We start from the raw sequence: 14,841 nt of genomic DNA on the forward strand, positions 1-14,841 counted from the left end.
ATAATGCCTTCTTAGACAACAATATTAAAATAGCTATATTTGCTCTGGATACCTACTTTGATATTCCCAATTATTCATTTGTACAGCTTAAAAATTGTATCTACATTTTGCTTTGTAAAATTGACTGCCTCAGTAATCAGTAGCAGTGTGCCACTTTGAAAGAGAGTGACTATACTTCATTGATTTTTTTTTTCAAAAAGTTTTACAGATTTGGGAAGGCTTGCAAGTTTTAAAATATTTTGTATTTTTATATCCAAAGAATTAATTATATAAGCAGTGTTTTATGTATTCTGTTATAAAGTCCTCTTTGTATTTTTACTTTGTTTCACACAACTTAAGTATTAATGGTGTATTTGTATATTTGTTTTAATGTAATTTTACTGTGTATTTATACTGTAGTATGATGGTATAATGGTATAATTAACTCTTTTATGGGTGCCCCATGATTTTATTTTTAGTCACATATGACCAAATTACAAGAAAAAAAATATTTTTTACTTTTTAGTGCATTTTTGAATAAAATCATGTCACTTAAAGATCTCTTTTAATACAGTATATTTTTAGCCAACCTAATGCCACACAGTCCTTGGCACGTTACAAAAACCTTAACTTGGGTGGGAAGGTGATTTGACAGAAATGACATTAGTGAGTGGAATCGAGCCATTTCTCTAATTACAATCATTATCCTATATACTTTAATCAAATTTATATGATGTTTCATTTTCTTTCCATAGTTAAGCTGGTTAAAAATTTCACTTTAACAAATGTATGCATTTTAATTAAAATTCTTTTATGGGTACCCCACGATTTTATTTTTAGTCACATATGACCAACAAAATCTTAGCACAAAAACAAAAGTGTATTTTTGAATGAAATCATGTCACTTAAAAATCTTTTTTTATATATTTTTAGCCAACCTAATGCCACACAGTCCTTGGCATGTACCAAATACCTTGACATGGGTGGAAAGGTGATTTGACAGAAATGAAATTAGTGACAGAGTGGAATCAAACCTACAATCTTTTAGTGAATCGTAACATTCATTCATGTTCATTTCCCATTTTAGAAAATCCTAACCACAGTGAAACCTTACACATGTGAAGTACTGGAAATGTGCATTTGTCTATTGGAAGACTGAATTTTCAATCATTCTTAGAAAACCCCAACAGCTTATCCACTCAGCCAATATCGCCAAATCACTGAAAAGAGTATTTCACTGAAGTTTTATATAAATGGTAAAAAAATTGGCAAAATTAAAAAAAAACTAGTTTCTGTAAATTGCTCTTGAACTTTGAACCATTTGATTGAATATCCAACACGCTAAAGACTCGAACAGTAATTTGACAAAATTTCAATATCAATTAATCAATATACATTTTTTTAAATTAATTTGTCTACATTGGTCTTGAAACTTTGACCATTTGATCAAAAGTCAAACACGCTAACCACTTGAGCAACACCACTAACTCATATATAATGTGTTGACTAAAATCACTATATATATTTGTATTTGCTAAAAGTATTAAGGGAATGAGAAATTTAAATTTGACATAATGAACGTACAGCTCCCGGGTCAAAACTGATGAAATACTGCATTGTCACCAGAAATCAGCATGAATGCAAAGTTTGGAGGAAATCGGTTTGATAAAAGTGGGTAAAAAAAATTAATCGCAAAATTTGACTCGGTCAAACAGAGAGGGCAAGTTGAATAAAAGAGTGTAATAATAAAAATTGTGGTTGTTTTGTGATTGCATGGATGTTTGTTTATATACAGTGTTTATTTATGAGAAAGTTCTGTGCCTTTTAAAAACTATATGTTTCCATCTTATCTGATCATAATTTCCCTTAATCAACATAATAAAAATGTTTTAATAACATAGAAAAAATAACTGCCCTCTAGAAATATTTAGGTTAAAGAATGACTTAACTATATAATGATAAATGTACTGAAAGCATTTCTTTCTTTTTCATAGATAAACAAACAAATCATTTCAATTCTTTTAGTAGTCCCTCTCTTAGAAATGGCTTATATTATATTTTATCAGAAGTAACATACAAGCACAACAAAATGACTAAATAAATGGCAGAAGTTACAGAGAATTATTATGTTTTATTTATATTACATTTTGTTTAGTTTGCCCTTAAAAAAACTGGAAATGTGTCACAAGAATCTAAAGACAGTTTGGAGCATGGATACACTGCATTTCTCTTATAGAAGAATTGGCTTTGAAGATTTTTTTTCCCAACAAAATGAGTGACTAAAGTACTCCGTTGGTTATTCAGTTCTGAAGTGATCCCTGTATAAATGAATATACTATACCGAGATTTGCAGGACTGACCAGTGTCCCTATCCTATAGCAGGTCTAAGTGAACTTGCTGTGCAGAACATGCTTTCATAAGTGTTTTCTAGCAGAAGCAAATTGTATGTAGCCCGTTGTCTATTTGTGGGCCAATGCCATATCTCAAAGTCATTTGAACTCACTGAATATATGTTTGTCCACCACTCTGGGTGTTCATAAACTGTTTACCACGGGGCTGACACCTTGCCAGGAATTTTAGTAATTTCATGCAACACAACTGATTTATATTTCCCAGGACACCTGCCTCACAGCAGGAGTGTCTGAAGAGGAGACAGCTTGACTTCACAAAAAAAGGCTCCAGCATGTCTCTATCACAGGAACCAAGCATAAATATGGTCTTGGCGGAATTGACAACTGTCACAAAGCATATCGTCATAGGCTGCCTTCCAGCAGCTATGGCACACCCTCTAAACAAGTCAGACAGCTGCATTAAACTCCAGGTTTTGTGTATCTTTAGAGCGTGGCTCACACACAGCACTGGTGGGAGAATAGAGGAGTTCAAAAAAGAAAACAAACATTTCCAGTAAAACATAAAATCAATCTGTAGGCTTAAAATAAAGTCTTAATTCATTTTAGTAGATGTGCTGATTGGGCCCCCTTATCTGCGAACTTACTAACTATATATTTATCTCTGAATATGAATCTTCAACTTTTTTGGTCACACTTGGACCATCATTGCTTATTAAAAGCACAAGGAAGCCTTGTAGAAGCCCCTGAGGTAAAGATGTCTAACAATGTACAGTATGAATGCTACCTCCCTCAGCACACTTGTTATCATGTGCTGTGCTACTGACAAGGTGAATTAGAAGCAATGCAAAACTATCTTCTGAAAGAAATAGCTTTAAGTGAAACTGCAAATAATAAAAGCAGTCATTTCATGCTTAAATGTCTGAAGTCAATCAGGCTAACAGTCAACATTGTTTGAACTTGACTGTGCACACACTAGCAAATTTTGCTGTTGCCAATACCCTATAAACCCTCTTCATATATGAGAAATCCCAATTTAATTAATTTTAATCTATGAAATTTATTTTAGCTCCACTAACTTTTTATCTGCTTGAAGCACTTAAAATGAATTTGACAATGTGCCCATTAATCTACTAGTGACCAAATATTTTCTTAAACGTTGCATACTTTAAGTGAGCATAAAGCAATGCTCAAAAATTTGCATAATGGTATGTATACTTTTACAGCAGTGTGTAGGATTTTATGTTGCTTCATATTTGTAGTTAGTAGTTTTTAATGACTTTAATGGTATATAGATATTATACAGTAGATAATAAATGTTCCAATTAATTTAAAGGACTTTAGTCCAGAGACACTACAGATGGGTTGTGCTAAACTTTTGTTTAATTTAAAAATAATTACAATAAAATTTTGTGTACATGGCTTTTTTATAAGCAGTCTAAAACTGTGTTGAATCTGAATGTCATTTTGTTTTCTGACAAGAAGCACAATCTTCATTGCAACCTATGAAAAAGCAATGCTGTGTCTGTTCTCAGGCTCAGGTCACTGGTGCCGAGTATGAGTTCTCCCCCACATCCGCATGTTAGCCCATTAAGATGATGCACAAGAGAAATGCTTCATGGTCTCTTACTTTGCCACTGTCATTATATAAAGTACAATCGCATTAATGTAAGTTACTAATAAAAAGGGAAATCCAAATTGACACTGATAGGCATTATTGCTAGTAAAAACCCATGGACTCTATGCTTTCTATGGTTTAATAGACTTAATTGTTTTCTTCATAATGTCTTGTCTTTGAGTTTATCTGTAAAAAGTATTTGTTCCTTCTTTTACAGGCAGGGATGGTAATGAGATGCTGGAGCTTCTGGCTCGGCTTATTACTGGTGCCAGCTGCATGCTTAATCAAAGATTTGGCGTGGACCGCGTAAGTATGCATATACAGTAATTCTGACTTATTTGTGGACTTTACATTTCTAATCATTGCAGACCCATTTGGGTTACATTCCAAAAAACAGAAAGACTGTATGTGTACTGCATAATACAGTATATTTGTTTGTGACCTTAACTTTTATCTTACCGTTCATTCTGATTTTGTCTGTAACAACTGTAAGTATTTAGGAAAGTTTACTAACAGAAACAAGACAGCTGGGCCATAAATGCAGTATATTTGTGAACTTTATGAAACTAACAACAAACTTCAGTATATTATTCATATAAACTATTCTAAGCACTGTAATCTTTAATCAAAGCTATTTAAAGTCTCAGTCAGGCTAAGTCACACAGTCATGGTTTTAAATTTCACAGTTCCAGCTCACTACCTTTTGAGACTATGCATCTGTATGGCAGCTACTTAATTGTCTGAGTAATTCTCAGGCCAGAAAAGAATCAATCAGTCGACCATAACTGGGGTAGACCTAAGGAAAATGACAGCAGGTTTATTTTGGCCACCCAAGAAAAAAATTAACATGTTGCTGTAGTTTTAGTTTTTTTTCCTTTTCCAAAACAAACGCTTTGAAAAAGTTATTAAAATTTATAGGTTACCAAACATTGCCTAATAGAATATATTTCATGTTTACAAAATGTTATTTAATAAGGATTTAAGTGATTTAGTCATCTTAATAATACACAAAGTTAAGATTGTGTGTCAAATCTAAATCAAGAAAATAAGGTTTTAATATCAGAGTACACAATGCCAAATACAATTAAACACTTTATATATATATATATCTTAGTTTATATATATAAAAATTTACATATAATATATATATAAAATAATATATATATAAAATAATATATATATATATATATATATATATATATATATATATATATATATATATATATATATATATATATATATATAAAATATAATATATAAAATTTATATATATATATTAATTAAATTGGATTCATATATTCTGTAACAAATGTGGATTACCTTAACCAAGATCAACCTATTTATCAAAAGTATCTGTTTATTACACAACACACTAGGGGGGATGATTACAGGGAAGATACAAAAAATATCAAATTAACAGAAAACAAATCAAGCCCTAGCTTTCTCATTTAGCCTGGCTCTGCAAGTTCAGGTCCTAATCTATCAGATGTGGTGGCAGCACCCAAAACACAGTGCCAGAAACATCAAGAACTCTTCATACATTCACTCTGTCCACACTACCTGTCTCACTTCATTGTGAGCATTTGCTACAAATCACTGTCAGAGAACAGCCTTTAAACCTTACCCTGCCATTACTTGTGGGACATTCTCTAGAGTTACTTCCAGGCTCAGGATTAAACACTAGTGGTGTCTCCCAGAGCTCTCCCCAGATGTCCCTGCATTGTTTTGTCTTTCATTTCTAATTAAAGTGCCAGGCACCCATAATATGCACTAGGGCTTGTATTCTCCTAGAAGAAACCCATTGATGCCCATTTGCTGGAAATTGTGGGTTTTATGGCAGTCTATCACTTCTCTTGGAGTTGCTTTTTGCTTTAATAGTGCCTAGGAATTAGTAACTACTACCACTGACTAGTATCTTGTAGAGTTTCTTCAATTTCCAGTGTGAGCACCTCTTCTGAAACTGCAGTCTTCTGGATGCACTTCCTGTCATGTCTCTGCCACTGTCCCTTATTTCCTGAAATCTGCTAACCAGACAATCTGTCACTATTTTTTTATTATGTCCCCATGCATACAGTGCATCCAGAAAGTATTCACAGTGCATCACTTTTTCCACATTTTGTTATGTTACAGCCTTATTTCAAAATGGATTAAATTCATTTTTTCCTCAGAATTCTGCACACAACATCTCATAATGACAACATGAAAAAATTTTACTTGAGGTTTTTAAAAATTTATTAAAAATAAAAAAACTGAGAAATCCCATGTACATAAGTATTCACAGCCTTTGCTCAATACTTTGTCGATGCACCTTTGGCAGCAACTACAGCCTCAAGTCATTTTGAATATGATGCCACAAGCTTGGCACACCTATCCTTGGCCAGTTTCGCCCATTCCTCTTTGCAGCACCTCTCAAGCTCCATCAGGTTGGATGGGAAGCGTCGGTGCACAGCCATTTTAAGATCTCTCCAGAGATGTTCAACCAGATTCAAGTCTTGGCTCTGGCTGGGCCACTCAAGGACATTCACAGAGTTGTCCTGAAGCCACTCCTTTGATATCTTGGCTGTGTGCTTAGGGTCGTTGTCCTGCTGAAAGATGAACCGTTGCCCCAATCTGAGGTCAAAAGCGCTCTGGAGCAGGTTTTCATCCAGGATGTCTCTGTACATTGCTGCAGTCATCTTTCCCTTTATCCTGACTAGTCTCCCAGTCCCTGCTGCTGAAAAATATCCCCACAGCATGATGCTGCCACCACCATGCTTCACTGTAGGGATGGTATTGGCCTGGTGATGAGCGGTGCCTGGTTTCCTCCGAACGTGACGCCTGGCATTCACACCAAAGAGTTCAATCTTTGTCTCATTAGACCAGAGAATTTTCTTTCTCATGGTCTGAGAGTCCTTCAGGTGCCTTTTGGCAAACTCCAGGCGGGCTGCCATGTGCCTTTTACTAAGGAGTGGCTTCCGTCTGGCCACTCTACCATACAGGCCTGATTGGTGGATTGCTGCAGAGATGGTTGTCCTTCTGGAAGGTTCTCCTCTCTCCACAGAGGACCTCTGGAGCTCTGACAGAGTGACCATCAGGTTCTTGGTCACCTCCCTGACTAAGGCCCTTCTCCCCTGATCGCTCAGTTTAGATGGCCAGCCAGCTCTAGGATGAATCCTGGTGGTTTCGAACTTCTTCCACTTACGGATGATGGAGGCCACTGTGCTCATTGGGACCTTCAAAGCAGCAGAAATTTTTCTGTAACCTTCCCCAGATTTGTGTCTCGAGACAATCCTGTCTCGGAGGTCTACAGACAATTCCTTTGACTTCATGCTTGGTTTGTGCTATGACATGAACTGTCAACTGTGGGACCTTATATAGACAGGTGTGTGCCTTTCCAAATCATGTCCAATCAACTGAATTTACCACAGGTGGACTCCAATTAAGCTGCAGAAACATCTCAAGGATGATCAGGGGAAACAGGATGCACCTGAGCTCAATTTCGAGCTTCATGGCAAAGGCTGTGAATACTTATGTACATGTGCTTTCTCAATTTTTTTATTTTTAATAAATTTACAAAAATCTCAAGTAAATTTTTTTCACGTTGTCATTATGGGGTGTTGTGTGTAGAATTGTGAGGAAAAAAATTAATTTAATCCATTTTGAAATAAGGCTGTAACATAACAAAATGTGGAAAAAGTGATGCGCTATGAATACTTTCCGGATGCACTGTAAAACTGTGATGTTTGACATATTAACACTAAAACAAATGCAGGAAATGATATGTTAATTTGGTGTGTGTTACAGACCTTATTAAATTGTTTCACTGCAAAACCATGCTCCCATGTCATTTTGTTTTATCATTTTCAGAGGGAGACATACCTGCCGGAAAACTCTGCTTGAAGAAGTGCAAGAGCTTGAGGCTAGAGCTGTGGATCCAGGTGCAGCTGTCCTCAGAGATGCCAATGGAAGAAGGTACAGAATTTGCTTGTGATCTTAGAGTAACCAATATAATTGTTTTATCAGGTCATTAAGTAGTGCTAAGAATGCAGACAGCAAAACGACTAGTGCATTTTTATTCATAATTTACAGACAGCATGCACAATTGCCTTTGTTGTTTGAATGAGCTGCAAATACAGCAGGTGCCCATCTGCTAGAGTTGTTTTTTACATTCCCCTAATGATAACATCAGTATTCACACATAAATGCAAACTATCTTGCTGTCATTGCTTTCAAATTATTTTTATTCTCACTCAGTTTCATTAGGTAATTTGATGATATTTAATAAATAATATAATTTATACTCATTACTTCCACTAATAATTTTATACTAATCAGAGGAGGAATATTTTTTTAAAAAGAATAACAACCTTTAAAACTGTAGAGAAAACTAGGTTCACATTGATAGAAGCATATGAATTTTGAGTATCCTTTTGTAAAACTATTGCTGTGTTAGTAACCATCTGGCTTAATTTTTTGTTCAGTAAAACACTATATCCTGGAGCACTCATCCTGCGAGCTTTTGTCACAAGAAATTTACTTTTAAAACTTCATCCAGCTACTTATTTTTGTCTTTTGTATCACTTTCAAATAATGAGCAATCTTAAAACCATTAGAATAGTAGTCGGCAAACATTCACCACATTCTGTCAGTTGCAAGAAGCAGATCAGATAAGTGATACAGTATCTGCCAAATAATACAAAGAGCACACTGCACATTTTTTGCCCTTATTGGGGTTTGTCAGATGTATGCACTCTACAACATCAACATTTATTTAAATAGCACTTATCATACAAATGATGTAGCTCAAAGTGCTTTACAAGACGAAGAAAGAAAAAATTAAAATAAAAAATAAGATTAGGCAATACTAAGTAACAAGGGATGCAAAAGTGCGTACACCTAATGAGCCCCAATACTTCAAATCAGAATACTTCAAGACAGAGGGCTTTTATGTAATCAACAGAAGTTGGGACACCTGTGCAAATTGTTTGTTCAACTTGCAAGACTTAATGTACTTTAGTTGCTGCAGAACATCTGTAGGGTGTAATCTATTAGTTGTTCCCTGATGAAGTTCCATTTGTAATATTCTGATTTCAATTTGTGTTTCATATGGTCATGGTCATTGCTTTATTTCTTTGAAATAATGATATTCAAAAGCTACAATCACTTGTAGAAGATTTGTGAATAGTGACACTATTTTTAAAGCTACCTTTATATTAGTGTACAGTCATTTGTTTTTAAATATGAATTTGAGTCAAAGCATGCTCTAAGTACATCCAGAATCCTGTTTTTTTATAGTAAGATGTATTTTGTAATACAGTTTTTGGTTTTACTGTAAGTAACAGCCCATTTTCAAATTAGAGTGATCCACTAACTGTTTTTTCTTTTGCTTTTTTTGATACTTTCAGCAATGTGGCTACTATTTCATAAAACAATTAAGTAAATGCACAACATGGAAAGAACTGTAAAGGTATCAACTGCTTTTGAAATGCCTGATTTGATTTTCTAAATGCCCTGGGCATTTGAAGTGAAACTTTCCATCTGTGTTTACTTGGCTTTTCTTTCTTTTCATTTTTGTGTGTTTTTAGTATAAACCATTAATGCACTTTTTAAATTTTCCCTCTTTTTCATTGACAAACTTTGAGCAGACTGACTTGGAAATCATGTAAGAATTCTGTAATTCAAACACACCCATTACCTCCCATGTCTGCAAAAAGAACTACTCACTACCTACCAGTGCTATTACAGATTGTGTCTTTCAAACCCTCCATTTCTCTGCCTGTCCTTGTTTGTTATAATTCCCTGGTTCTCTGGGTGGTCTATCTGTGAACTGTATACCAGTACCTTTAGTATCCACTAGAGATGGTTGTGTTTTTACTTAAGATTACATTAGCTAGGTGTGTGATGTTTTTTTAACATATTCTAGTACTTTTTTTGTTTGGTGCGTGTATGCTGTGAGAATCCACAGATTTTACTAAGGCTTTCCTTTGGGAGCCCATGTCATTAAATAGCCATGTAACACTGTTGGGAGTATTTCATCAGGCCTCACAAATATGATGTTATTTGTGTCACAACGAGAACATCTAATTTAAGTGCTTTTCTAACTACTCTTTAAAGATGTCCAAGCAACTTGAGTCAAAACAATGCCAAGTGGGCAGACAACTGTAGAACTGAAAAACATGAACCCTTTCTCCAGTCATGGCAAATATGGTCACCTAGAATGGTAAAAGTACAAAACCTAGACTTTTCAGTTCAGTGGACATTTTGAATTGTGTATATAGTATATGAAAGCTACATGATAGCTCTCATCTGTAGTACCTACATTTCAAAAATAATACAGATGACATTTTATAAAAAATAAAAGGCATAATTTACAATACAGACCCAATACAGTAAGGAAATTAGTATAAACAAAAAATAAAACAAATTTTTCTTTTTTAAAAAAGAGAACATTTTATAGACGGATAGAAGCAGCTAAAGTAAAAAATAACATCCAACTATTGTTTAGTTTTCAAAAGCAGCCTAATCCAGGTTTAAGAGTGCCAAAGGTAGAGTACCAATCCATTGCACTACACTATCACACATACCTATTTAGATTCATTAGAAATGCCAGTTGAGGTAGAGAAGGAAAACCAATAGTGACCAGAGTAAAACCAATGCAGACATGGTGAGAACGTGCAGACTTGAGATAGACAGCAACCCGTTTGTGAAGTCTCCTGGATCTGTGAGGAGACTATTAAACACAGTGTCATTATGTGGCTCAGAATTAATTCAAATCAGTTCAAATACAATACAAGATGAATTATGATAAGTTACAAAACTCAGTAGAGCTTTCATTGGCTCTGACATCCACTTAGAAGCTAAAATAATACAGTGAAGTAGATTAACATTAGGGTAACAGCATTAAAGCAGTAAATTACAGAACAGTCAATTTCAAAAGACTGGTATGTGGAAACAGCACTTCTGTACAGCAACAGCTGAAAGATTGGTCTTCAACCTGTATTTGAACTTTGTGAAAGTGAAAAATCACAGGTATACTTAGGCCACAAGTTAAAGAGACCATGAGCCACTAAGTTGAATGAGCATTTGCAGAGCACTACAACATTGGACTATGGTATAGTTTTCGACTAAGTTTCTGATCACTTAAAATGTTCTTGCATTGCTCTTTGCATTGCGTTTTTGACACTTTTTAGTTGCAATGCAATTAATTTATAGAGCTAGTTAAATGTATAAATTAAAAATGGGAGTATTTTTGCTTTATTTATGGCTGTAGCTGTCAATATCATATGGAAGTTTGTACAATATTTTTTATATATTTCATTCTTCAATTAAGAAAAAAGTGACTCCTAAGGATATACATTGGCTCTGGAGACATGGGTTCTTGAAAAATCTGTGTGTGTCTTCCTTCTTAAACATGTGTTTTTTTACATTTAGATGATAATTACTCAGATTAATCCAAGAAAAGATGGATCTACCAATTTTAAACTAAGGATTTAAATATACCTGCAATTCATTATCTGTACCAGCTTACATATCTCTTTACTTAAAACATTGATGTTATCATTATTTTTAAGTAGACCTGACATTCTCTCCTAGTGTTATGTGTACAGGTACCAAGTTTGGCAATAAAAGCAAAAGAATGAAAACAAAAAGGGAAGGCTGTATGGCTCTTCAAGCTTGTGCATATGTGAATGGCAGAGTGATGTAGGTGTCTCGCTACGCTTTCCTTGAAAGTCAACAACTTGATTCCTGCTGTAAAAGGCAAATCCTGCTGCATACTTTTACAACCCACCATGTAGAAAAATGCATCCTAACTTTAGTTTTAAAGACAAATCCACTCAGTCATCATAGATTCATGTTTTAATAAAAATAAATTCCTACTTTTTTACTACTCTTCAGAATTTTAAAACCTTGAATACGATCCCAGATTAGTCTTCACCAAACAGTCCATTACACATAAACATATAATGATTCTTGTTGATTTTTAAACTTCTTCAAGAAATGCTATGAATTTTTATATTGTAACAAAACTGACCACAGTAGATTAGCAGAATCGTGTTTTTGTTATTTTTGGGTCAATAATAGTGAACTGTAAACTATTACCTGTGATGATTACTCTGTTTAAAAACTATTTCTGTCACATTTTTAATGTGATGTCACAGAGTTGATTCTTATGTAACACAAATTCCTGTTAATAAAATCCCTGTTTCTTTTACACATGTTGTTCTAGAGTAAATATAATTTGCTATATAGAATCTATTATACCACTGACATAAAGTTTCCTAGAATTCTCTACAAAACTAAATCACAACAAAAATGTGCATGCTCAATGGCACTTCTTCTTTGGGTCACAATATGGTATTTATTAAGTCTGCCATTAGTTAACATTTTCATGTTTTCTTTACGTTCGTATGTGAGCTCTAAGGAATTAGTCAAGTATATAACGTTTCTTTGTCAGGCAAACAAGAGGTCACCAATCATTAATTGATCTTCTTCATAACTAATATCCAAAGGGCAGACATACACTCATACTGTATATGACGGGGATTTCAAACTGAGGTGGTGGAGGCCAAAGTCACTGAAGGTTTTCTTTTCAGTCAGTTTTCTTAATTTGAAGCCAATTATTGCTGCCAGTGGATTGTAATTTTTTAAATTACTTTCGCTTTATTTACTTGCTAGATAGTAGAATGCCATATTGCTTTTTTAATCTCAACATCTGTCCAGCATTTCCTTTTTCCTGAGATGCAAATGACATAGAAACCAAACATTGTGTGTATTCATCTGTTGAAATAAAATATATGGAAAGAAATAGGAGAGAACCACTGCAGCACTGAGAAGCAGATGTCAGCTCCTACTGATAAAGCAGTCTGATGATCGCCTGTGTGGCTGCAAACCCACAGCATCAGATAGGACTGCTGTGCCTGAATGAGAACACTAACAATCCATATAATTGACTGACATGCTTCAATGATAGCAAAGATCAGCCCGGAGACCATTAATATATAAACTATTGAACGAGTGGTGTTTAAATTTAGCTTATATTCATTTTTTTCTCACTAAACTGTTGTTAAACTTGATTGTTACCTAAGACTAAATATCTTATAATCATTCAACATTGTTTAGTGAAGTATTTTACGATAATTGTGATTTAAAAAATGATTAAATGGAGTATCATATGTAATATGTCTTGAATTCCATACTATTATATATATATATATACACACACACATATACATACACAGGGTGTGCAGGGAAACGGGAAATTTTGGAAATAGGTGTTGGCGACTCTGGGGTGTGACCTTGTTTAGAACCTCTTGCCATTAGTTATAATGGAGCAATGGAGTGGTGCGCAACGAGTATTCACTGAAAGCCTTTTATAAGAATGGTGATAGTGTGACTGCTGTGCAAAGGGAATTTCTGCGTCATAACGAGTTAGGACATCATGATCGTGTCCTGTATGCTCATGTGATTTCAACATGGGTACATAATTTCAAAGAAACGGGTTCTCAGCCTTAAAAAAGAAGTCCCCAGCTGGAGCCATTTCGTATACTGCCCGACAGTCGAAGGCAGCTATATGCCGCAATGGTGACATTCCATGGCCTCTGAGATCCCCAGATCCCACCATTTGTGATTTTTTTCTGTGGGGACATCTTAAAAGCCAAGTATACCACACACATCCTGCAACCACTGCAGGTGGATTGAAGAGGATATCGCTGACATTCCTCTTGACATGTTATGTCGAGCAATACAGAATTTCCACAACAAGCTGTCAGAATGTGTACAGAGAAATAGACATCACCTTCATGATAGTTTTCTTCAAAACATAAAAGGAATATTGAATGAATATTGATTGCCATCATCAATTACATATCCTGTACAATACAATATTACAGTATTTTGTAATGTGTTTATTCGTGCATTGAACATCAATTGAAAATGTCCAATTTCCCTGCACCACCCTGTATATGTATACATATTTGTGGTGGATGGCCAATGCCGTGGAAGAACCAGGGGAGAGTATGTACATGGGGCACTATCTCATCCAGATTGCAGTGGTGTCATGGATTCCCACAGGGCATCATGGGACTTGGAGTTTGCAACAACAAATTAAAAGATGCAGGTCCCTGCCATGCAGACAGACAAGAATCCTGCCGACTATGCCATTTATGGCCTGAAGGGATCACTCCAGCTCCCCAACCCCAACACAGACAGACACAGGCACAAGTCCAGCACAACACACGGCTTTTATTTAGTTGTGGAAAACTCTTCCCAATCTTTTCCCACTACTAAAGCACAAATCAAAAAGTACAGTGATAAAAACACAGCAACGCCCTTTTCATTTTCTTCTACTTTTTACTTTCTTCCTCTCTGCCTCGACTGCTCCCAGCAAACTTCTTCTCCTTTCTCCCAACTCTGGCTCCTGGAATGAAGACAACAGGTTTCTTTTATGCTGCACCCGGGAGTACTTGTGGTGCCCATTAGTACTTGCGTGTGAGACGGAAGGACAACAAAGCAGTCTCACCCACGGGACCCAACAGAGCTGAGTCGGCAAACACCAAGTCCCATGATGCCTTGTAGGAATACAAGGTACCGCTGCCACCCAGGGGGGCTGCAGTATAGTGATCCAGGGGAGATAGTGCCCCGTGCATACTCTCTTCCCTGGTCCTACCACTACAAAGGCATCCAATCTAAATTCCAATTATTTACTTGATATTTATTAGTTTGATTAAGAACTAGATTCAAGTATAGTTCATCTTGAATAAATACACACATATATACATACATACACATATAATTTATATATATATATATATATATATATATATATATATATATATATATATATATATATATATATACTGTATATACACACACACACACACACACACAATATATATATCATAAACTTAAACTGAAAAT

General features: G+C 35.1%; 1 protein-coding gene across 5 annotated transcripts in view; it reads left to right on the forward strand.

Moving 5' to 3' along the window:
• Positions 1-14,841, forward strand: part of atp8a2 (ATPase phospholipid transporting 8A2) — a 429,846-nt gene that overhangs the window by 396,012 nt on the left and 18,993 nt on the right. For all 5 annotated transcript variants that reach the window (XM_051926384.1, XM_028799509.2, XM_051926385.1 and 2 more), the window contains 2 exons: positions 4,163-4,251; positions 7,792-7,896. In XM_051926384.1, the coding sequence (XP_051782344.1) occupies positions 4,163-4,251; positions 7,792-7,896 (194 nt within the window). The remainder of the gene's footprint in view (positions 1-4,162; positions 4,252-7,791; positions 7,897-14,841) is intronic.

Source organism: Erpetoichthys calabaricus, chromosome 4 (genome assembly GCF_900747795.2).
Source record: "Erpetoichthys calabaricus chromosome 4, fErpCal1.3, whole genome shotgun sequence".
Lineage (NCBI taxonomy): Eukaryota > Metazoa > Chordata > Cladistia > Polypteriformes > Polypteridae > Erpetoichthys > Erpetoichthys calabaricus.